Genomic DNA, 25,878 nt, shown 5'->3' on the forward strand with positions numbered 1-25,878 from the left:
GATTTCAACAATGCAGAATTATTGACAAATTCTATGTGATACACATTAGATACTCAGAACATCGAAACTTTCTACCCACTGACAGCCCCCTCCTCTTTAAACCAAATTCTGACTTCTGCAACCCCCATTCTGCAAACTGCTCCTATGGTTTTGAAAAATTTGAGAGCTCATATATAGGCCATATCACACAATACAATGCGCTTTTCTTGACTCACTTACTATAAAACTATACTTGGAAGATGATAGAATTTCCTTCCTTTGTAAGTTATTTCTTTCAATACACGTGTCACATGATCCTAACTATTCCTTCATTGTTAGTATTATGGTGTTGTACAAAACATGTGAGTACAAATATTTTTTTCCAAATATGACAAGTTCCCTTAGATATATAACCAGCAGTTATTATTGTATTAGTCAGAGTAATAGGACTTCAGACTGAATCTCTCTCTCCATATGTATATATATATATGATATATAGATATAAAATAAATATATAATAAATATAAAATAAATTCCCTGTGGTGTGTGTGTGTGTGAGAGAGAGAGAGAGAGAGAGAGAGAGAGAGAGAGAGAGAGAGAGAAAGAGAGAGAGAGAGAAAGAGAGAGAGAGAGAGAGGAGAGAGAGAGAGAGAGAGAAGAGAGAGAGAATGAGAGGCAGAGAGAGACAGAGAGAGAGAGAATGAGAGACAGAGACAAAGAGAATAAGAGAGAGAGAGATAGCGAAGAGAGACAGAGAGACAGAGAGACAGAGAGACAGAGAGACTTACAGGCTGTGGTCCAGCTAATCCAACAATAGCTGTCTATGAGTAAAAAAGTTCAAAAATCCAGTAGTTGCTCAGTCCACAAGACTGTCTCAGCTCTTCAGTATATACTGGAATCCCAAAGTAGTAGACACTAATGCCAGTAAAGCATTGAACTTGCTAGCAAGCCAGAGCAAGTAGGCAAAAAGCAAATTTCCTCCTTTCATGTCCATATATAAGCTTCCAGCAGGAAGTGTGGCCCAGAGTAAAGGTAGGTTTTTCTGGCTCAAAAGATATCTAGATTAAAGTTGTGTTTTCCTACCTCAGATTCAGATTTGAAGTTGATCTTCCCAGTTAAAATTAAGCCAATATCCCTCACAGGTGTGTCCTCCATTTTGGGGTTTTAGTTAATTCCAGATGTAGTCAAGTTGACAGCCAAGAATAGCCACCACACTACCTCGCCTTTTAAAAGAATAGCCAAAGTTTATTGATGCTTACTCTTCTGACTGATGATCTTTTTCTCCATGTATCTCCTGTCCATGGAGAAATGTCTATTCATTTTTTTGTCCATTTTTTCAACCAGTTTTAAAGTAATGCCGCTTAGCTGTTGAGTTCCTTTCCTACTTTTTCTACTGACATCTTCTCTGTACATTTTCTCCCATCCCACAGGTTGTGCCTACACTTTTTTGTTTTGCTGGGTAGAAGGATTTTTGTTTAATGCAATTCTACAAGCCTTATTTTACTTTAGTTGATTGTGTTTGAGGCAAAATACAAAAATCATTGTGGAGATCATTATCAGCAGGACTTTTTAGATTTCTTCTAGAAACTTTAGGTCTAGGACTAAACAGTTTAGGTCTACTCTGACTTTAATTTTTATATTATATTAGTTGTGTTATATGTAGGTAGTTTACTGAAGAAAACCTTCAACATTTTGCATGCCTGGAAAGCATTGATGATTACTTAACTGGAAAGGGGAGATGGCTCAGTGGGTAAAACATTTATTATGGGAGCCTGATGGACTGAGTTCAGGATCCATAACGCTTCTAAAGATGACTAGACAGAAACAATTTCACAAAGCTGTTTTCTGACACACACTCTCCCCACCTTTCTCTTTCCACTCCAACTAATGGATAAACACAAAGACAAAACTCTAAAACGTAACTATAAATGCATAGATATTTGTCTTACAGTTTCTCTTGCTCTGATGAAACACCGTGACTATAAGTAACTTGGGGCTTGGCTTACACTTGGCCTACATTTGTACATCATATTTCATCATCAAAGGAACTCAGGACATAAACTCAAACTGGGTAGGAACCTAGAGGCAGAAACTGACACTGAGGTCAGGAAAGATTGTTGCTTACTGGACTGCTTTCTTACAGCACCCAAGACCACCTGAGACGGCACCACCCACAATGATTGCTATCCTGCTGCATCAGTCCTCCGTCGAGAGAATTCACCACATGTCACCATACAGCTAAGGTAGGTCTGCCAGAAGCCAGATGTTAGAAGTCTATGCTAACCCCTCACTGATGCAACCCTACTCCCAGCACTAATGTAATTATCAGTTTTGTCGTTTAAAACATTACTCCTGAGCTTTGGCACCAACAGGGACTGGAGATAGTACCTATGCTTGGCCTGGCCATTATTAAAGGGCTCGTAATACTCCGAATTGGCTTAAGTAGCATGGCTGCTGGTAACTGTCCAGAGTGGATTGTTTCACAATGAACCATTCCGACAAGGAAAGAGTGGGAGGCTCCTTGTGAACTGAACAAAGGTCAGGCGAAAAGGATAAAACCTTGAGAATTCTTTTGGATACAGAATTCCAAGGATATAGAAATGGTAAACAGCTCCTGGGAGAGGAGATTAATTACCAGGAGAAGATTCTCCACCTGTCTGGCTGCTACAGCTCTGGGGATTTTGTGTTTATCATCTGTCACCCGTGTTGGGCTGTTCTTTGGTGACACAGCTGTTGTGAGTCTTCTGCTCCTGTTCACAACCCCAATAAAAATGCACTGACTCACTAGGAAGGGGAATGTTCACCACAGCCTTGCCCACAATCCAGGCTGGTGGGGCATTTTCTCAGTTGACAAGTTGCTCTTTTCTTGCTGATTTAAAAACTCTTTGGTTCCTAAGAATTTGATTATGTCAGGTAAAGGTATTTTTATAGTTAATATAAGCAGGGCTCATGAATCTGGATACTGGTTTTCCACTCTTGATATGGTTACCTTTGCAACATTAATTTCTCAAACACTTCATCCCCTTTCTGGATGAAAAGTCACTATCCAGATGCACGAGCTCCAACCACACCAAACGTGAAGACCTTAGCAGGGACAGTGTGACAGTCACTCCAACCACACCAAACGTGAAGACCTTAGCAGGGACAGTGTGACAGTCACTCCAACCACACCAAACGTGAAGACCTTAGCAGGGACAGTGTGACAGTCACTCCAACCACACCAAACGTGAAGACCTTAGCAGGGACAGTGTGACAGTCACTCCAACCACACCAAACGTGAAGACCTTAGCAGGGACAGTGTGACAGTCACTCCAACCACACCAAACGTGAAGACCTTAGCAGGGACAGTGTGACAGTCACTCCAACCACACCAAACGTGAAGACCTTAGCAGGGACAGTGTGACAGTCACTCCCGAGTTGCTGCCTCTCTGGAGCACAAAGTTCCTTGGGTCTTTCATTTCCACAGGTCGGAAGTTTAACTGGGTGGGGCTTTGTCCTAAAGGTCCACCTCCACGAATTCCAACAAAGATCACTCTTAACCAGCCCAGCCCCCAGCAACTACGAGCTAGTACTGTACATTCCCACCTCAAACACCACATTCAAGAGCCTTTCAGTTAATCTAGACATTCCTCACTTAACTCTTCTTCGAAGATAATTCTAGACTGTGTCTGGAATATAACTAACATTGTCTATCACAGTTTCTTTTTGCTAAACCGCTCATTCCTTTTCCTATGTATTGTTTCAGATTTTTTAAAGTTGCCTATGTTCACCTGTAGATTATTTGAACTTTCCATGCACATTTTCTACAGAGGTTTCTTGAGGGCCAGCAATTGGTGATTATTCTGAAAGCTTGGTTGTATAATGTTTCTGATTATTCATGATTCTCACATTCTTATGCTGGTGTCTACATACCTGAAGAAGTGGCCATCTCTCCTTTTCTTTGTAGAATATTTCGGAAGGGAAAGCTCTTTACTAATCTGACCAGACTCTGTGGGTGATTTATCTGATAATTACCTTACGTGGTTGTTCACAGCAGCTTATTTCACGGGGTCCTCATGATGCTATTATCAATGTGGGGGTGGGGGGTGGTGGTGGGGGTAGGACCAGTGGGTAAAGGTAGTAAGGAGAAGCTTGAAACACCCTTAGAGATGGTAAACTTCAGTGAATTTTTAAATACACACCGCAAAAATTATCACCACTAATTACAAAACAGAATGAAATTCTATACCCATGGCAGAGCATGACATTTAACCATTGTAGCAAAGTGCACAATGTTTTGGTGAGTCCCCTCTGATCCAGTGCTCATTTCAGGATGTTACCCTCCCTTTGCCATTTCAGGAACTAAGCTCCATCCCTCGACATTTCTGAGATGAAACTGCATCAGTTGGTCACTGATGATAAAGAAGGACACACAGGTGGCCAGGAAATAAAGCTTTATTGTTCTAGGCCCCTAAGATCTGGGGATAATTTGCAAGAAGAATAATGTAGCCTGATATGACTCACACACAAAAATCTGATGAGAAATTATTTAGGAACGAAAAACTTTATTTTTAGCTGTTCAGAATCTGTCGCTCAGAAATAAACACGAAAGCTAACTGGTCTCCTGAAATAGAACAAGTAAAATAGGCCAATTTCTAATCAGATGATCTCTACAGGAAACTTAGAAGAAAGTGACGTCATTGTGCTGACAAAGGACACAATCACCATCGACCATGTAGGCACTGCAGTAGGCTCCCTCCTGAGTTCTGCTCTGTTGAGAAGAGCAGGCTAAGGCTACTATACCCACTCCTTTTTGGTTTCTTTCTAGAAGTCTACCTGCAATGTCTTTGGTCTGTGATAGGAGGTCAGAGAGTTCACTCTTTCCCTCGGTCATGTGCCCTTCAGCTGGAGTATGCTCTACTGCTGCAGTGGATCCCTGTATGGATCCCAGTGCTCAATCTGGCTGGTGCCCATTCGCCTTCCGCATCAGCGTGTCCCATACACCACATTCAGAAACACACACACACACACACACACACACACACACACACACACACACACACACACTTTAAAAGTTCCAACGTCAGGCTGGACAGATGGCTCAGTGGTTAAGAGCACTGACTGCTCTTGCAGAGGTCCTGAGTTCAAATCCCAGTAACCACATGGTGGCTCACAACCATCTGTAATGGGGATCTGATGGCATCTTCTGGTGTGTCTGAATTCAGTGACAGTGAACTCACATACATGAAATAAATAAGTAAATAAATAAATAAACCTTTTAAAAAAAGTTCCAATGTCAGAGATAAAGTTTCATTTCATTTATGTTATTGTTGACTCAAATATTATTAACTAAACTATAATTAGTTTAAATTTATTTAAAGGGGTTATACTGCTGAAAAATTAGAAGAGAAAATGCTGTACCAATATAGAAAAAAAGAGATTTCACTACTAGAATTTACTTCCTAGCAATATAGTTTGTCTGTTCTCTGATAAACTTCTGAGTTCTATGCAGTGTATACTTCTGTTACATATATTTATTTGTATTCAAACATGTAACAACTTAGGAAGGTTTAAAATAAACTTTCAGAATTTAGTTATTAACATAGTACCAAGATTTCTCTTCTATACAACCTATTTTAATAGATAAAATACTTACAAACTAGAAATATGTACATTCTATGCAAGCATTCGAAGTTCATTCTGGTATTCACTAACTGAGGTACTCAAGAACTTGATTTGAAGAATCCAGTAGACTGAAAGTCTGTTTCTCAAGAGAACTGTGGTCTTCTACCAACGCAGAGATTTTTGAATTTCTATATTCTAAGAGTTCATGATCCTTGCTTGATATCAATAATTCATTATCAACAATCCCGATCGTTGCATCTTCCACCAGAATATTAGCCTGGTATGTTCCAACTGGGATTTCAGGTAATCCAATGTAGTCGTGATCCGCCACTATGGAACCTTGCAGGAGATAAAGACTGTCTGGAAGAGAGATCGACATTTCACTTTAGAATTGAGGGAAACAGAAGTTTAAAGTTAAACAGTAAGCGAGGAGCAAAGCTTAAAGCAATAAAAATAAGTTATCAATATTAACTCAAAAAGCTTATCAAAGTGCGCATTGTAGCACACATCTTTAATCCTAGCAACTTGGGAGGCAGAGGTAAACAGATTTCCCACCCCACACTCCCCAAACAACCCAACCTCTTATCCATTAAACTTAAAGACATGCAAAAATCGAACAAAATTATGTACACTCCCCCACCCAACACACACTTAAAGACTGTAGGAACAGCAGATATACTGAAGTCAAGCTTCCTACTTCCTTGACTGCTCTTTGCTGTACACTGTCTATGTGCGACAAGCAGCAGCAGGACAGGTCAGGTCAGAATTACACAGCGATAACCTTGATTCTGATGATATGCATAATATGTTCCTACAAAGCATTTCTGTGGGGATTAAATCAGCTCTTTTTAGCCAGCTGAATTGCTACACTACATGTTTCTCATTTCAGATGCCGTCCAGTGTGTACAGACTTCACAGTAGTATCACTGTTGTCTATGGGTTATAATATAAAGCCATAAAGTAGACAAGGTAAAGTGGCTGAAACCTGGCTCGTGTGACAGGCATGTGTGAGCCAGGCACAGTGCGTGCCGTACTGTGAAGCAGCTAAACTCTTATTTAATTGTATGTGATAGTGAAAAACCTTAGGAAGGTTCCAGGTCTACCTCATCTACACCGAATGGGGAAACTTTTCTCCTCAGTATTTTGTTATTCTTTAGCAAACTCATCATTAGCCCTCGGGAAAACAGCTTTAAAATAAGATGTTAAACTATTAGCAAAGTAACACTGTCCTTCCGTATAAAGAGTACAGTAGAAAACATTCCTACCAGCTAATTCAATACAAAAGGAACTCATCTACCATAACTGACTGTCATCCCTGCACTGTCTTTCTGAATCTTCTTCCAAACACTAACAGATTCTCTGGAAGATTTTAATAGCTTACAGAACCCTCCGATCTAAGTTTAAGAACTGAAGACTAATTGCTCATTTAGATCTGAGAACAGTGGGAATCATTTCGGGATGTCTGAGAAAGTGACCCCTGTGTAGAAATTCATACACTTAAAAACTTAAAATTTATAAATGTTAGTAGCTCTTAGAAATCCACACTCTAAGCAGGCAGCATGAGTGGGCGTGTGGGAGTCTCTGTAAACAAGACCGCCAGAAACACTCTGCAAGAAGCAGGAAGGAAATCTGCTTCAATGCGACTTAGCCAGAATGGCTCAAACTTCTGGAGTCTGACATAGGCAGTTTATTTTAGCCATATTTAAGCAAAGCACAGTTTTGGAAAAACAGTTTCCTAGAGATAATTAACTCAATCCCATGTGTACAACAAAACCTAGGACGTGTTTATACTGAAACTCTCTACAACGTACATATGGCCTCTGCCATAAAGATGGGTTCTGTGGACTCCAAAACAATTCTTAAGATAAGCATCTCGGGAGAATTACTAAGGTAGATGTAAGAGCCTGTGGGAATTAGGACTGGTCTGGCACTAAAACAACAGAGGTTACCTAGCCTGAGGTAAAGTACAAGTGACATCTCTCAGAAGGATGGTTTCTTTACTGAGCGAGAGGCAATGCTCAAGACCTAGGGGACAGAGAAATGTAATAGTCTGGGGAAGTCAGGGAGGCTTGGCCCTATGGATAGCAAAACACTACCAGGTTATAAACTACATCCGTTCTCCGGTTGGAAAACAGGTGTGTGAGGCATCGAAACAACTGATTATTTTCAAACTTTTATATTATATTCCTCTTGTAGTATACCTTTTCCATGATAAAACAACTATAATTTGATACTAGATTAATATTGTTAGAATGTTAATAGTATGAGTAGTGAACTGGATGGACTCTGGGACTGGGAGTATGTAGCTACAAGGACAAAGGAACAATTTCTCTGCATACACTGTATTACGAGTGATGTGGAGCTCATGAGTATCATGTTCTAATGCTTGTTTTATTAATGAGACCATTAACTGTCCCAGCACAATGAGAGTCTCCCACTAATCTCACCAACCTGTGAACGTGTTGCTTTACATCACAAAGAGAAACCTGGGTAGTCATAAAATTAAAGCTGCCAATCAATGATCTGGTCTTAAAATTAGGGAGATCATCTTAAAATATTTGGGTGGATCCAAAAACAAACATCCCCAAATGCCTAAGACGAGAGACATTTGAGGCATCGCTGGCCTTGAGAACAGAAGCAAAGGAGGAATATCAAGAAGTAAAGAAGGTCGGTCCCCAGCTCCGAAAAAAAGAACCAAAAAAAAAAAAAAAAAAAAAAAAAAAAAAAAAGAAGAAGTAAAGAAGGATCTAGAAGCTAGAGGACAAGGAAATCCATCCTCTTCTCTTCTGGATATTCTAGAAACATGACTGTCGATATAAACCTTGCATAATAAAAATTATTTCATAAATGGGCTTTTAATCCTGAAGGAGAAAATGAGACTGAAGCGTCTGGGTGAGGCGATTTATATCTATCATCAACAAAGCAAACAACTTGAAAAGCAGAATGTGCTGATGGGACAACACCACACTTATGCCCTTGAAAGAGATTATGATTACAAAGGGACACTATATATTTTGGAAATTCTTATCAAAACATGTAGCTTAAAGTGCTCAACACCAAATTAGACAAAATAGCAAACAGGTGTGCTTAAAATAGCATTGACAAATACTGTTAACCTAGTACGACTGAACGTGTTAGCACAGTATATGTTCCAGAGACAGACGACAGGAACTTGGCAACTTAAGTCCACCTGTTTTAGACTGTGACTCTAACACAGCCAAGAAATCAATAGTAGTAACGAGTAATATAAGAGATATAAACAGATACTTAAATTCCTTCTGGGTATCAGATGTTTATATTCATGTCAAATAAAAAGTGTCTGATAGTTAAAAATACTGTGTTGATTAAATTTACTTTGTGGACTCTTCAAATCAGCTGCTGAAGTAAAGGCTTTTAGGAAAATGCAAGATGGCGCAAGAAAAGATGGGAAAAGGCATTTTTATTTACTTTATATTCTGCCAATGAAACACACACACACACACACACACACACACACACACACAGACACACAGACACACGCACACGTACACGCGCGCACACACACACGAGGACCAAATATGACCGAAGAACTAGTTTGTAGTGTGGTTGATAGGAAATGTTAAAATAAATCCGCCTATCAACTTCAAATGCCTGTTCATAATACTAATAGTAACACTACAAATTCCTTGTATTATTATAAGAAACATTTCCAGAAAGTTTAAACTTGTGTTCTCAACTTGTTTCTGCAAGACCCAGAAGGAAAATAACTTGACTTCCTCTTCAGTGTCTTTGATAAGAGAAAAGCCAAAGACTGTGGAGCAAGGCCCGGCACCGCAGCTCTTTACAGGCAAATCCTGTATGAATCCAGGTTAACACTGTGAAGGAGATGCACTATGAAGATGAAGGGCTGAGGAGGAACTCTTCATGAAATTAAAGAACTCACAGACTCCCTTTCTCCCGACTTAGCTCACAGAAAGGAGGGTCTGTAAACCTCGCTGCAGTGAGAAGACACGGAGAAATGAATGTACTATCCTTACAGGAGCTGAATTATCCACATGTTCAGAGTTAACAGGCTGATAAGTCTGTCACTACACAACTGGTCCTGTCACAAGAAAGGAAGGTATCAAGGGCTTGTAAAAGTGCGGGGTGCAGACCAGAGAGAGAAGAACCCCAGGGCTTTACATCCTAACACAGGAACGGGGCTAAGCATAGGTCATTCCTTGTTGCTTACTGTTACATCTACTAAGTAACTTGTTTATGATGTTTACAAATGTACTGCATACCATTAGACAGATGCAGCTTGCATTAGAATATTTGTACAGATATTACTGTCTAGCATATACTCATTGTACACAATGAGCAAAGTCTATGATATGCGAGCATGAAAATGTGTTATCTTTTCAGAAAAAGCATAATAATAATAAAGTATCAAATAATTCCTCTCATTTATCTAACCTAGAGAAGCTCAAAGGAGCAAATACATTAAGATAAATAAAATAATCTTCCTGAAGTAGAGGGCTCAATCTGAAAACCATGACCAAATGTCATTGCAGTTCTACAAGGGAAAAAGTTAAAGGCCGGGATGCTCTCTGGCACAGTTTGAGGACTCTAAATGGAATGGAATGGTGTAATTCTGAGTATTCTCCGTCCTCCACTTTAACCCGTGACTTAGGACTTATGAAGCCGAATTAAAAGGAAACCCAGTTTTAAAGTTTCCCCAGCAGTCTCACAACTAGACCTGGACCACACGCTCGTCTCTGCACTAGTGACCAGGGCTGCTGCTCCCACACGAGGCAGCAGTTAATAGGATGCACGCAAAGCTGAAGGCGGGGGCTTTCCTTATTGGAAACGGGTTCAGCATTTTCACAGCCGTTATGAAAAGACAACAAAGTCAGAACAAAAATCCTGCTATGTTTGCTTCCATATTATATGACAACATCAATCAATCAATCAACTAGTCATCAATCAATCATACATGCTTGGTTCCTAATGAGAGAGAAAGTGGATTAGGTTGGTGGGGAAGTGGGAGGATCTGAGGATAGTTGGAGAAGGGAAAGGTAATCAGATATATATTGTATGAAAACAGATAATCAGAATATATTATATAAAGATCTATTTTTCAACAAAAAAGTACAAAGAAAAATGACTTTGTGAAAGTACATTCTAATCAAACAGACTCCTGGAGAGAAGTAAAACTCTATCAAGTTTCATAAAACTTAGATGGGGAGGATTTTTACCCAAAGGGGGTTTGCTTGAACGTCGAATGTTTCTTCTTGAACTAAAGCACCTGAGAGGCGGCAGAGGCTTACCCTGCTCACTTGGCTCTCTCACGTAAGGCCTGAGGTGGGACATTTTGATAGGTCGTTTGAGTCTGGTTCCAGTGTTGTCTCTGAGGACAGCGCATCCGCTGTCTGTAATGTAGTCGATGACACAAGGACCAACCCACTCAGATTGGAAGCGGCCATCCTTCCACCAGTTCTTCCTCTGCCTTAACACCTCGTGACCCACTTTCAAGTGGAAGGGGTTTAGCTGCTTTGGTTTCTTCTTAGCAACTTTGCTTTTACTCAGCTCCTCTGAAGTGCTGCTCTCCATCTGTGAACGTAAAAAACAGTGACAGGCCTTAAATCTAAAAGCACTCACTGATTAGATCATGGCAATATTTACTGGATAGCTCCTGAAATCAAGGTTGGAATCCTAATGCATTTTAAAAATACTAAGGGCAGGATGGATACTCTGTGTACACAGAAGGTACAATGAAGCAGGCTGAGTCTTTCTGGTACTTGGACTAGAACCACTACTGAGTACAAAATTCTCCAACTGCTAATAAGGATTCTAACACATTAGGAACCAGGCCTACGCGGTCTCCCCAGTTCATGACTTTCCGTACATCTCTCACAATTTTGTAGCTAATAAGCAGACTCTTCAGGGGGTGGGAAGTGCTTGAAATGCACTCATGAGGACCTGGGTTAGATTTCCAGCATGCACTAACACAGCAGCACACATCTGCAACCCCTGCAACTGGGGGAAAGGAGGTGGAGGGGGATGGGACAGAAGCATCCAGGTGCTCTCTGGTCAGCTGGTTCAGCTGTGCCAGTGGCTCCAGTTTCAGTGAGCAACCTCGGCTCAAAGTATAAGGAAAATATTAAATGTCCATTACTAGCCTCTACACACTGGCTCACACATGGGCACGTGCATAATATAAACTTTTCCCCTTGTTTTTGCTTAAGGGTACATCATGGCCACATATGTGAATGGCACATGCTGAGATGTTAAACACCATCCCCCTTTGGTAGGGCTTCACAAAGGGAACTTTCCTAGTGGACAGAATTACCTGGCCTGCTGCTGGTGTCTGGTTCTCCACCACGCCATCAGCCTCTCTAACCGCAGCCACGATTCTGGCGAACACGCTTGTGCCTTCGCCTCCCCCTTCATGAGGACACTCGAGCAAGCAAGGGTTCCGGTTGAACATTTGGAAATACGGCGAGTTTTTAGTAGGCTCCACGCGGGTCACGTTGAAGGCAAAGGAGAGAGCTGGCAGCTCCTCGTCCCAGGTCTCGGGGTGCTCGGCGCAGTGTTTGGAGAGGAATGTTTTCACCGTGCTGGGCGTGCTTTCAGATGGATTCACACTTCCAGACGCTTGAGAAATTACAATCTCCTTTGCACCAAATAATCTATACAGTTCTACATTGATCTAAAAAGTATGAAAAAGAAAACTGACTGTTTAAAGTTCATAGTTTCCCTCTGGCTTAAAAAAGTTTTTTTTCAAGAAACGTGAATTTTCCTTCCATTGACCATTGGCATTCAGGTACAATTCACATGCATTTGGCTAACGTCCTACAGACCGAGTCTGATCCACACATTAGTTTTGTCTTACATTTCTGTCATTCCATGCCAGGGCAGTTTTATGGTGTATTGCTAACTTCATTTTAAAGACACAAACTTCAGCTCTGGGAGTCTAGACACCTTACCCAGTAAATACACAAACAAAGAAATGGAAGGACAGAATTCAAAACTAATCCTGTGGTCATGTAACGTTAAAATTCAGACACTGTAAGTAAGTAAGGTAAAACCACTATTCCCTTGCCTCGATGTTCTCAGTTGTTGTTACTTAGTTTAATTTAGAACCTTCCACTGATAACTTTCTCTGTGAAAAGAATTATTTTATACAAATAACCCAGAATAATCAAAAAGGTAAGGTTTATGAAAGAAAAGCATATGTGTGTGTGTGTATATGTGTGTACGTGTGTGTGTGTGTGAGAGTGTGTATATGTATATGTGTGTGTGTGTGTGTGTGTGTGTGTGTGTGTGTGTGTGTGTGTGTATGTGTATATATATCCAACCAAACACTCATTTCCCAAGACTCTCAGAGGGTAGATGTGGCCTCACAAAAGCTCTGTCAGAAAAAGATTTGAGTTAGAATTGCTGTGCAGACTCAGTGAGCACTAGCTGTTTGCCCTGTCCTCCCTTGTTAACTGCAATACAAATATTATGGCCTGGGTTCTGACAGCCACACTGCCAGCACAGGACTGACAGTTCCACTGCAAAGGTTGGAGAACAGGAGCGTGGCCTGGGTCCCACTGGTACTCATCCTGCAATGCTAACCTTAGATAGCTTGCACTTCTTTTACCTAAGTACAACATCAACTTCTATTTCAATTTTGATTTGGAAAAGAGAGAGGAAGTCTTTATTACTTGCACCTGAGCATGACTCCTCACCCACACTTAAGTGGGAGGCTATAAGACTCTTCAGTCACATGACCACTCTATGAATAGCTTGGAAATTTAATTTTGTACTCATAAATTTAATTAACTGTTGAAATGAAAGAATGAGTGAGGAGTCTACTTCTACATGCTGTTTTCCACTTCTCCTACTGAACTGCACATATCATGTGTGACTATGAATGACGTAGCATGCTATGTAATCTGCAACAAAGACTTTTAGTTTGTGTATATATTAGTATGTGCACATACATACATATACACAGCTAGTATACACATTATCACAACTACATATGTAAATATATATGTACATATAAATTATCCTTAATATCTTTAATATGATATAATCATTCTATTACATTTTTTAATTTTTGGTTGATCTTAAGCTTGAGGTAAAAAAAGTATTATTTGATCCAATCATCTCATTTTACTTTGAAGATGTCAAAAGATAGGTTTACAACAAATCTAGTAGTATACATTATATGCCTGCATATCTACAGCAATTTATTCCAATGTACTAAATACCCTGGAAAGCACACAGCACTGCCCCAGACACTGCAAGAGTGATACATGCTCCCGAATGTGAGTACTTTTTCCTACCTGATCAATGAATTCATCTCTTTGGTCCATTATTATTTTCTGAGGAGGTCCATATAGGAAAAATATATTGATAATAGCTTTAGAAATTTCTGATGCTGAAACATCACATAAAGGCAAAATCATAACCCATTTTGTGAACAAGTCTGTCATGATCATAGCATACACATGACTTCTGCTGCTTGTATGGAAAGGTCCCATCAGATCAACAGTAACTACACTCCACGGGTTTCCCACCACGGAAAGGTGCTGCTGTGGTGCTACGATAACTGTGCTTTTCGCTACTTGGCAATGCTGACAAGCATATACCTACAGAGAGGCACACAATAAGGGAAACACACACAAATGTTAATAGTCACTACAATATAGATCAGTTCTATAAAGCAGAATCTTAACATGGTCTACAGGTACTTTGTGTCTTAGAAGAAGTTCCACAGCCTGAGAGCAGCCCTTTAAATGATACCTTTTACTTGGAACATCAGGCAAATATCAGTGCAACAGCTGTGTGAGTCCAAACAGCTGAGCACAGGGGGCCTCCCGCTGCTCCGATTAAATGAGTCACAGTGGGGTTATTTATACTCAAGTGAAATGTAATTCTAGTTCATATTCAAATGTATGCTAAATCAAGAGCTTAAGGAGGTTCCTCTTATTTTACCTTTAGTTGACAGTTTCTCTAACTAGTTGTGGTGGTACACATATGCAGTACTTTGACTAGAATGCAGATGCTGTAAGACTGTGGCAATTACAGAGTCTGGGCAACAAGGTCAAACAAATCCAGTTGGGTTATACAGTAAGAACTTATCTCAATATAAAAATCAAAAAGGAAGAATACAAAAAGGAAAAACTAATCTCCCAATAGACTATCATGCAATATTCCCCTTTTCTGTGAGCCACCATGGAACAATTAAATTATACATACAGATGATATCTCTTCCTTTAATTTTTATTCTACAGGCTATTCATTCATTTATTTCAGTAATATTTGCTGAACTGTAATTTTAATCAAACAATATTAAAGATGCAGAAGCCTCAGTATCACCTGGGGAGGACCTAGGTATCTTTTCTCAGCTGTGGGCTGAACCCCTGCTGCGGCTGCACATCACACATCCTGCACACCAGAGCTAATTGCAATTCACAACAGTAGCAAAATACAGTTATGAAGTAGAAATAAATAATTTTATGGCTGAAGTCACAAAGTGAGAATCTATATTTAAGGATCCCAGCATTAGGAAGGTTGAGAGCCACTGCTAATTGACTAATTTATAGATGGTACTGTTTTTAAAACACTTCTGGAATTTCAGGTAGGAAAGTATTTTAAAACCAAGTTCTAAAAAACAAATGTACAACAGAACCACAAAGCTTCCTCACTGTGATCAAAGTCATTTGTTTAACAGTACCAGGTAGGAGGAGAGATGGTCATAAGAAATGAGGGCATGGATGAGGGGCATGGACAAGAAGTGGGAGTGGGCGAGTCTGATGCCGGACCATCTTGCGTCCCAACTTCAATGCATCCCCCAGTTATAAACAGCATGGTTTTCAAAAGGACATCTGGTCTCAAGCTGTGACCTCTTGATGGCTATTTCATTGAATGCTGTATAGGAACGCTTAGACAGCTTACAGTTAGGGTTTATGTTCCTAAATTTCCCTCCCTCCCTCCCTGCCTCCCTGCATTTTTTTCTTTGTTTGCTTTTTGTTTTTACAAGACAAGGTTTCTCTGTGTAGCCCTGGCTGCCCCAGAACTTGTTCTGGAGACCATGCTGGCCTCAAACTTAGAGGTGTGTGCCACCTTGACACTTTTTTCTATCTTAAGACAGAACAGGGACAAAAGCTCAGAGTTCACACTGGAACTGATTTATTACCAAGAGACTTATTTTCATCACATAAAAAGTCATTCATGATGGTACTAAGGATACAATAGTTAGCAAAAATTTCAACTTCACCTGAATTTTGTCTGCAAAATGGAGCTCTAGTTCTCAATAAATGTGTCAAAATATTGTATTTTCTTAGTTTAATTTATGCTCTGCTGATTTAAAGTAGTTATAAAGGGAAGTAAAGTTACCTTTAATTTAACTATTTTCTTAGTTCAAAACTCATCTATAAGGTACTTACTCCAAGGTGTTATGTGCAGTGCATCTTAAGCAACACTGACCTTTTATTTATTATAAAGACAGTAAAACATTCCTAAGCACTGTGTGGAAGCCATACCCACTGCTTGACATCATTGGTCACGGATGTCCAATAGTAGCTGGACTCCACTAGAGTGAGGGTTCTGGAGATGCCGTGATGGACACCAGGGCCATTTTCATGGCACTCTCTCAACACTTTCTTTTTTTCCTCTTCCGAAACAACTACCAAACGATTTTGTTTTCTGTCTTTTCCAACATAAAACAGCTTTTTTTCTGAAATGAATGACATAAAAAATATAAATTTCAAAGTCTTAACTTAAAGCTATGAAGACTTTAAATTTTATTCTCATAAAATCTTTCCTTAAAACCGAATATTTACTTTCAATAGTATTTCCATGCATTCTGAAGATCCAGAAGGACCACTTCCTGCTACAATCCTATAGACATCGACAGAAATGGAGTGGCCTCTCACCAAGTCATGTGCTCCCTAAGAGAGTATGACATGACCTTTCTACAGAAGTACTCAAATTAGGGAAATGACCGTGGAGGCTGAAGCTATGAAAATGGCTTAGGTTACAAAGTGAGTTCTTCATTAATGAGATGCTTCTGGTACAAACTTTTCTGTAAAACTCGGTATAGCTGGGTGGTTTTTGTTGTTTGCTTGTTTTTTGTTTTTGTCATTTTTGTTTGTTTGTTTGTTTGTTTTGTAGGCAATACCCTTCCCTTCTTTGTTCTGATGTGAATAGGGTAGGGATGGCATAGTGGGAGGAACAGGATTCTTAGCTCTCTTCTCTGAAGATAACCTAAGTAAAGGAGCAAGCAGGGGATGGGGAGGACCATTACTTCTCCAGCTCCTGTGGGGTAGCTATGCAGACCAGACCACATCAAGATACCAAGGTGTTTAATAAACAGAAACCCTATCTTACTCAATTCATCTCTAGGGCCTATGATAGGATTGGCACACCACAGAGATTCAATAAGCATTTTTGACATGAATGAACGCATCTCCACTTTAGTGTAAGAGGTCTGCCTATTGTTAAGAACAGGACTTACTGACAGGAATCTGTATAGGGATATATGAACAGGAATTTATTTATGATCTTAGAATTTATAACCGTATGTTCTGCCCTGACTTGGAGAAAGCCTAATGCTTTATCTCCAGGCAAAGCTTCCATTAATAGCACTAACATTCGTTTAGTATCTGTTGACCGTGCCTTTTGCTTATCTCATGCTGTTTGCTTTCCCCATTGAGCAGCCAGGGAGGATGCTGTCAAAGCTTTCATAATTGCCCTGCAGCCTCTCAAATACTTAATGCTCATGTAAACCTGAGAATAGTTAAAGGCACAGTGTGAAGGGAGAGGAGAGAGGGGAGAAGGGAGAAAGGAAAGGGGGAAGGGGGGAGGGGGAGAGAGGGGAGAGGAGGGAACAGACAAGCTCACCATGGATACAGTGAGAGTCTCCCAGCCTTTTGTTCTAGTAAGCAAACTGGTTAGCTCACTAAATATCAAATAATTTTATCAGCACTCTGTCATTAGTGTCTGAAGGTGAATCATGTAAGGACCATTAGATGGCAAAAGCAAGGGAAATTAATTTATGTCATTCTTTTTCATGGTTATTCCTTTTTTTTTTTTTTTCCGGAGCTGGGGACCGAACCCAGGGCCTTGCCCAAGCGCTCTACCACTGAGCTAAATCCCCACCCCATGGTTATTCCTTTTGATCTAAAATTTAACAGGTCATTTCTTTTCTTTTTTAGATTTATTTTTTATTTCATTTTAAATTGTGAGTGAGTGAGTGTGTGTGAGTGTGTGAGTGTGTGTGTGTGTGTGTGGTGTGTGCAGTTGAGTGCTGATATACATTAAGGCTAAAGCTGGAGTTAGAGGTGGCTGTGAGCTGCCCAGCAAGGGCACTGGGAACTGGACTTGATCAGTGCACGCTCTTAGCTGCTGAGCCATCTCTCCAGCCCCCAACTCAGTACGTCTTCTTCATGCTTCCAGCCTTCAGTTAGCTTTCCTGTGAGTTTTACTTTACTTGTGAGTCTAATCTTCCATTTAACTGACAACCACTTAGCAATAACGAAGTTCCTAGAGAGGGTTCTACAGCACACGGAGAAAAACTGTAACTTGAGATTCCGACACTGCTCTCACCTTTGAAGACAAATTTCTTAGCCGCCCTTCTGATGCCGCTTCTCTCACTCGACAGTGTGGTCGGGTGGTACTCGCCTGTGCGCTTATAGTACGCGATCTGTTTAAGATGAAGGTCACCGTTTTTCCCACTACGGACCATCGTGACCCTAGGAAAGATTATTTAAAGATGTTACGTAAATGACAAGCTAATTCTGTAGCTATTTCAGTTCAGGCCTCTGCCACACTTCTGCTTATGCATGGATTGAGCATTCCCAGAATGTTATCTGTGAGGAAGATAATTGCAGGACAGAACAGGGACAAGAGTGATGTCACCTACAAACTGAAGCATCTGAATGCTCCTTATGAGATCTACCATGGCAAATGACCTTGTCTCCTTCATGTGATATAAGGAAAAAAACAAAACCCTGTGATGCAAGGAAAGAGAAGGAAGTGCATGAGTGTCCTTCAGAAGTTAGCGTGGCGTCTTGTGTTGGCATCAAAAGAAATGTCAGAGGCTGATTTCTGGTATGTACTACTTAAGGAGGGAAACATAATCTTACATCACTTTGAAACATATTTGATATTACTGCAAAACTCATCAAATCAAGTCACATCTGGTATTCTATTATACATGGTTAAATGATAATGGCAGTGGCTCACCAACTAGATTCCACAGCCTCTGATTGTAAATAAGCCTAGCTTTCCTTCAACAAAAGTGGCAAACCTTGAACACAATGCCCCTTTCTGTTCTGGACCGTCATTAAGGCGGGGACGGTACTAATCTAGTTGACCAGCAACATAAACATCCACATTGATTTCTATCCTCCTTTCCAGTCTCTAGGAGACTGACCCTACAGCCACATCTGTAGCTTTCTAATGGGAGCCATCCAGCATAAGGCAATGATGAGGAGAATCAGAATGCAGAACAGGTCAGCAGGGTGCTTTCCTCTGGGCTGCTAAGTCTTCCCCCTGCACCTCTTTCCACAACTGTGAACACATTCTCTGCTTCCTGCTGGACCCTGATACCAATTTCAAAATTCTAAAATACAAAGTGGATGTTTACTGCTCATTAAAATACCTGAGGATAGTGAGGACTAATCTTGGTTGACAACTTGACACACCAGGGAAGAGGGAGCCTCAATGGTGCAACTGCCTCCATCAAATTGGAGGGCACCTCATAGTCTCTGTAATGCTAAGACAGTCCTGTCAGAACCCACACGGGTCAGTTTAGTTATAAGGTAGTATTAAACAAGAGTTTTAGTTTGCCTCTTTTTAGAGACAGGGTTTTGATGAAGCTCAGACTTGTGTGAGACTTGTCACCCTCCTTCCTTAGCTCTAAGTCCTAGAAATAGAGCCATTTTATAGTAGATGGCTATCCATCAAGCAAATGACAAATGTAGTTACCATGGTTTCTCAAGCATCTCTAAAAGGCTGATCTATGACGGGTTATGTAGCTTAGCGGGACGGTACTTGACTAGGATGTATAAGGTCCTGCTTTTAAATCCAACTGCACACATGCACAGTATACCCACACTCAGACAGACAGGCAGACCACTCCCCCCCCCCAACACACACATACATGGTTATCCAACACGGGCCAGACACAGAATTGGAGCTATAATGATGACCAACAAAACGCATATCCCTCTGACCCTCGTGGTGAGTTTACATTAGAGTGGGGTGGGAGATTATTTTGAAAGCTAAAGTCAAGCTGCTTTATTCACAGTAGTTAAAAACTGGAAGGGACCTAAGTCCCCAATGCCAAATATACAAACTATGGTGCACACACAGAATGAAATATTATTCTGCCTTAAAAAGAGCTCATTCTAACACGTGTGAGAACATGGATATATCTTGAGGACATTATGCTCTGTAAATATTTTTTTTAAAAGGCAAAAGTTTTCAAACTCATATTAACAGAAATTAGAATGGTGGTTTCTAGGAACTGAGGCTATGCGTGGTTGATGGAGAAATTACCCTCTGGGCTGGAGAGAGGGCTCAGCTGTTAAAGGCTCACAACCAAAACTGTAAGAGAAATTACCACCTAATGGTGCTTGGCAGAGTCAGTAACAGCCTGGGCCAGGCCTCTGGAGCTTTGCCCTGAGGCCCTGGTGTGGGGGAAACACAGCTCCTTCTCTAAAACCTGGAGCATGCTTGGGCAGGGCCTCGGGAGAACCTCACTCTGGCCACTGAAAGGAGCTGTGGGCAGGAGTGCCAAGGCTGCCGTGTACTCGGTCTGTGATGCTCTTGGGATTCCCAGTGCTCCCTCTGTCCCTCTGCACACCACTACTTGAGTAGCGGCATTCTGCTGTCTGTCTCACTGTGTGACAGGGCCTTCCAGTGACATGGCCCCATTTCTCCCCTGGACTTTTCCTTAAGATGCTGTGCTTCTTTATAAACTTGCTTGGCATAAGCCATCAGCTCTGGCAAGATCCCTGATCCTAGCTTTACTACAGTCTTTCTCTTCTCATCCTCTTGTCATCCCCTTTAAGTTCTTCTTAAGTTCGCCCTGTCACTGAAGACCTACCTATTGGTCCAGATCAATATGAGAAGTACTGTATTACAATCTAAAACGTTACCATTATTACTATGCTATCATCATCATCATTATAGTAGCTTACAAAGTAGGATTCTGTATGGGATTCTCATTCACACCTAGTTGGCCCCTCCCACTCACTCCTCTCTCCACTGTCCCTTCTCCTCTTCTAACTTTGCACTATCTGTCTTCTCTTCTCCACCTTCAAATCACATGTGTTCAGCTGGGCTCTATCACCTCCCTTAGAACCTCCCTTATCCCGTCTGGACCCTTTTCTCCTTTCCTGGCCCTACACATAACCATCCCTAAATCAACACATTTATGTCTTAAGATTAGAGCTAAGAAGGATACGTCGGAGCACAGGAGAACATGTAATATTTGACTTTTTCAGCCTGAGCCACCTTATTTAGGACAGTATTTTCCACTTTCATCCCTTTGGTTTGCTTTTGAAATTTTAGTAATTTCGTTTCTCTCTGTGGCTGAGTAAAAGTCCTGGTACGTGTGTTCGACACTTTCCTTACCCACTCATTCTACGACGGACATGTGCACTCATCCGATTTCCTTGCTGATGTGAGTGTGACAGCAGTAAGCACACATTTGCTCACGGTGTCTCTGTGGAGATTCAGACACCCTGGGGTATGCCCAGACTGTGGAGTTGGGTCGCGTGGTAGTTCTAGTTGTAGTTTGTGAGAGGCCCGGGCTTGCTTCCGCAGTGCCCAGCAGACCCCACGACTGAGCAGGAGCTGCCTTTCTCCCACCTCTGCCCTGCTTCTCTTGTCATCTGACCTCTTAGGATGGTCCAGGATGGAATCTCAAATTCATTTTAATCTGCATTTACCTAGTGGATAAAGCTGTTCAACAATTTTAAAACATAGTTTTGGTTACTTGGATTTCTCTTTTGAGAATTTTCCACTCAGTCCCTTACCCACTTATAAAATTAGATTCTCTATTTTTTCCTTAGTAATTCGATTTCTCTGTACATTCCAGGCAGCAATCCTCTACCAGCTGTGTACTGTGATGGTTTTTCCCTATGGTGCAGCTATCTTTTCACTCAACATTTCCTTTGCTGTACTGATGTTTTCAATTGTGAGGTGCCTGCATTGGCTACTGTGTCACTGTTGATCTAAAATGCACGGGAAAGTCACCTAAGGAAGAATGGTTTATTCTGAGTTACAGTTGGACAGCACAGTGTCCCATGACAGGAAGTCAGTCAGCTTGGGTGAGGCAGGGGCAAGCACATTCCCCTAAAAGCTGAGCACCATGAACTTGAGAGCTGGAATGCCAGCTACAACAGGTCTTCCCACCTCAACTAATTCCACTGAGTGAATCCCCAAAGGCAGTCTGAGACATTTGTTTCCCAGGTAATTCCAGATCCTGTCAAACTGACATTAACTGTCCAGCATCATTTCTGAGCTGGCCTTCTGTCCAGAGAGTCCTAAATGCCTGGACTCATGCATTTTCCCTAGGCTTTTTTCTCTAGCAGTTTCAGAGTTTCAGGTCTTATGCTAAAGTCTTTGAGAGATTTGAAATTAACTTTATACACGGTAAGAGATAAGGACCTAGGCTTTATTCTATGAATAGATTTCCACTTTCCAAAGCCCCATCTGTGAAGGAGGCTGTCTTTATTACAAAACTTTTTGGCCTATCTGTCAAGTCATTTGGCTGTAGGTGTATAGGTTCAGCTCTGGAACTTCTATCAACACCAAGATAGATTTGTTTCTATGGTTCTGTAACGTAACTAGAAATCAGAAATTCCGCCCCTCTTTATCTGTGCTCAGGGTTGATTTGGCTACCGTAAGGTTTCCAAGTGACTTGGTTTTTTAAAGTGCTGTGAGTATGGGCACTGAGACGGCACTGCTTTTGTAAGACGGTCATTTCATAACACACATTCTCAGAATCCAAGAGTATAGCCCTGGAGTCTTCTTCCAGGCTGGTCATTTTGTTTTTGTCTTTTTGAGGCAGGGTCTCACTGTGTCATCTATCCTGCCCAGTCTGGAATCCCTATGTACATCACACTAGCCTTGAACTCAGACACCTGCCGGCCTCTGCCTCGGCACTACCACCCCAGCCTTACTTTCTGGTTGGTGTTAACGGGTATCCGTACTTTCTAGTGGATGTTACGGGTCTCCTTCTTGTTGTTGTTTACTGCCAGGCTGTGTTGCTGTGATTTAGGCAACTGTGAATGAATGAGTCCCTGTCCTTACCTTCATCCCCAGCACGCTTGGTAATCATTTATGGAAAGGTTACAGATTCATGTTTGACCTGGTTTCACAAGGTATAACCCCAAAGGTTAGTTCTAACAACAGAGAAAAGAGACCACACGGACTGATGGCATGGTGTGCTTCAGAAAGTAGAGGCAAAGTTTAACACAAACACCTCAGACAAGAGTGAAAATCAGGTGACTTCATCAACATTCTCATTCCCTTCAACTGTTCTGCCTTTCAGTGCAATCCCAATTTTTTGACAGTTGGAGACTTATTGCAATTATCTAGTTTTATTCTTCGTTAGGATGGGAATGACTTACACCTTTTAATAGTCTAGACAGAGACTTTCCATAGATATTTCAGAAATAAATGATTTATTTCCATTTTTACTCCATCTTTTGTAAAAACCAGTAAGTGAATTCTAAATTGATATGTAGAATCTAAAAAACTTCCAAGTGTTTAAATTACTACGAAAAATAACATATGTAAAAAAAGTTCACATTTTAAGGCTGTGCGACTGGTAAAATAGAAACAGGTGGTCCATGGGACAGCACAGTGGCTAGAAACAGTCACTCGGATAGGGCTCAATTTCAACTAGGGTACCAACGAAATGATAATTTTCAAGAAATGCTGGAACCATTAAATACCCACAGATATAAAAGATGAACTTCAATTCATATCTCACAGTACATGTAAAAATTAGCTCACAATGGGCCATAGACCCATACTTAAGAGCTAAAATGACAGTATTTCCAGAAGAGAAAAACATAGAAATTCTCCCACGCTTATGTTATCCTAAGGAGCAAGTATGACGAACCATTGGTGAAGGAAAGGATTCAATGTTTTAAAAAAGACACTGCTAAGGAAAGCACACACTAGAGAGAACAGTTATACCTGTCCACGACAAAGAATTGATGGCGACCTCTCAAAGCGTAACAAGAAAGCAGACGACCTAGCTTTAAACACAGGCACAAGATCTGAAGCGAGGCTCTGCCTAGGAGACATCGTTAATAAGCACCTGAGAAGTACTCAGCATTAGACAATGCGACAAAGTGTCAATCACAGCCATAATGGCTATGGTTATATGAATGCAGACAGCAAACACGTAATAGCATCAGAGTTCCTGAAGATGCGGTTGCCGAGAACACATAAGCACTCATGTACGGGACATTTGGAAGGCATGGAACTGGAAGTAGGACTTTCCCGTTTGTGACATTTACCTAGCTATTAGTGACCATGCTTGAAAAAAAGGACATAATAATTGTCCCCCCTTTTCTAAAAACAAAAACATAGAATAATGCATTTTAAAAAGTCTTTTACACATGGTAAAAGGACATAAACCATTGTTTTATTTATATATTTCCCTTCGGGGTGTTAAATAAAACCTTCTTTTTCAAAATCTATGGAAAGATATTATAAAATATTTCATTCATGTGGTTAATATTTTAGAACGATATCTGTTACAGAAGACCTGGTGAGAGATGTTACTTGCTTTTTTTCCCCCTGTCCCTTTTCAGGGTATCTGTAGCCAAAGCTGTCCTGGAACTAGGTAGATGGGGCTGGCTTCACACTCATGGTGATCCTCCTGCCTCAGCCTCCCAGTGTATGGACTTTATAATGACTTATTGTTTTACGTAGTTCATCAACTGCTGCTTCTGAGGATAGAAACAGATGAAAAGGTGAAACAGGAACTGTATAAAATGGAAAAAAAATCACAAAAATAAACAATATTTTGGGGCTTAAAATATAAGTTCTCAAGAATTTGGGAATTAAAAAAAATATATTGAAGACGGCTGATCACAACTTCTTAATAATTTCTAGTTTAGGAATTAGAAAAGGTATTGAAAATGGCTTGTCCCAACTTCCAAGTGTTGCAATTTCATCAGGATACCTGATTAGGTTTTTTACAGCATGTTCCTTTGACAGTGTTAAAACAACAGATATTTTTACCGATACTTACTGCTTAACTCCTACAATTTTATCTTGTGGAGCCAATAAAATTAAAACGATTAACTATTCCTTTAAATAAGGAGTTTTTTGTTTTTTGTTTTTTTTTACCATGAAGGTACCATTAAAGCCAACCAAAGGTTATAAGTTTGCATACCAACTTAGAAACGTAAAAGTTGTGTTGTTTTAATAAACAGTAATTTGTAATTAGAATTCTGACTTTTGAATTAGTCTGCTTTTATCTCTGAAAAACTGAACCCGTCAATTTACATATTAACTGGGAAAACGCTGGGAGTAGACTGAAGAGGCAATACTCCAGACCATATCCTGCCTAACTTAAGCGAAGAAATCGCTTTATTTCCAAATGCAAACAAACAACGCCGCACAGGACAAATTCATGTCCATTTTGAAAAATTCTCTACCGAGGTTCGAATTGACCTCGAAGGGAGAATTCAGATTTTTAAAAGGGTATTTTCCCTTTAGAGCTTTAAGAGTCCCCCTCCACACACACACACACCCCTTGAGCTCGTTCCTTTACTCTGGGGTACGTTTTCAAAACGAATGGTGACTACGATGCAGGACGAGACTCCTCCACCTTCAGACAAGCGCCACGCACGAGTTTTGAATGCAGTCTAGCGTTCGCCGCCGCGGGCGAGGGAGCGCCCTGGAAGCCTTTGGACACCTCATTAACTGACCCCTGAGGGCTAGGTCCAGCTAATCCTTGCATAAGCAGGAAAAGGACCGTTGACAACTCAATTAGAGTCGCCACCTCCCTGAGCCCAACAGTCCTCGCCTCTCTGCAGCCACCATCCGCGGCGCTGTGAAGTTCAAGGCCCTCCCGTCCCAACGGCGCCTGCGCGAAACCTCCACGAGTCAAACCCGTCCTCAGAGCAGTCGAAGGGAACCGTTTCAAAGTTACTGGAACGCTACGTCTCAGTTTTAAAACAAAACCAGAAAAAAAGAAGAAAGAAAAATAAGTCTGACAGAACACACTAGAACGACCACTCACCGAAGTGGTCCTAAATGCAAACGGCAGGTTTTAACTCTCCTCTCGCGATTTATCTG

The 25,878-nt window shown here is 40.9% G+C and overlaps 2 protein-coding genes across 10 annotated transcripts in view; one reads left to right on the forward strand and one right to left on the reverse strand.

Moving 5' to 3' along the window:
- Positions 1-25,878, forward strand: part of Ppip5k2 (diphosphoinositol pentakisphosphate kinase 2) — a 110,254-nt gene that overhangs the window by 8,611 nt on the left and 75,765 nt on the right. For all 5 annotated transcript variants that reach the window (XM_063267649.1, XM_063267640.1, XM_063267645.1 and 2 more), the window contains exon 2: positions 2,123-2,222. The gene's annotated coding sequence lies outside the window, so the exon portion shown is untranslated. The remainder of the gene's footprint in view (positions 1-2,122; positions 2,223-25,878) is intronic.
- On the reverse strand, positions 4,398-25,841 carry Gin1 (gypsy retrotransposon integrase 1). Of its 5 annotated transcripts, NM_001025012.1 has the most exons (8): positions 25,823-25,841; positions 24,359-24,521; positions 18,148-18,293; positions 16,083-16,276; positions 13,881-14,186; positions 11,894-12,253; positions 10,872-11,154; positions 5,573-5,943 (listed from the first exon to the last, which is right to left on the reverse strand). In NM_001025012.1, exons 3-8 carry the CDS (start codon positions 18,284-18,286, stop codon positions 5,669-5,671), a joined length of 1,557 nt encoding a protein of 518 aa, NP_001020183.1. In that variant the 5' UTR covers positions 18,287-18,293; positions 24,359-24,521; positions 25,823-25,841; the 3' UTR covers positions 5,573-5,668. The 5 variants fall into 5 exon arrangements, with proteins under 5 accessions (XP_038939710.1, XP_063123403.1, XP_038939713.1 ...); XM_039083782.2 differs by lacking the exons at positions 24,359-24,521; positions 25,823-25,841 and adding an exon at positions 21,184-21,321 and having other exon boundaries at positions 4,398-5,943; XM_063267333.1 differs by lacking the exons at positions 16,083-16,276; positions 24,359-24,521; positions 25,823-25,841 and having other exon boundaries at positions 4,398-5,943; positions 18,148-18,278.

This window comes from Rattus norvegicus, chromosome 9 (assembly GCF_036323735.1).
Source record: "Rattus norvegicus strain BN/NHsdMcwi chromosome 9, GRCr8, whole genome shotgun sequence".
NCBI lineage: Eukaryota > Metazoa > Chordata > Mammalia > Rodentia > Muridae > Rattus > Rattus norvegicus.

What these genes read in the sequence shown, in the direction of transcription:
- Gin1 (XM_039083782.2), bottom strand. Translation starts at nt 21,215, where the DNA reads ATGAGTGCACATGTCCGTCGTAGAATGAGTGG. An exon ending in TAAGAAATTTGTCTTCAAAG is followed by an intron (nt 16,277 to 18,147) that starts GTGAGAGCAGTG and finishes CATTCATTTCAG; the next exon opens with AAAAAAAGCTGTTTTATGTT. An exon ending in AGACACCAGCAGCAGGCCAG is followed by an intron (nt 11,155 to 11,893) that starts GTAATTCTGTCC and finishes TTACGTTCACAG; the next exon opens with ATGGAGAGCAGCACTTCAGA.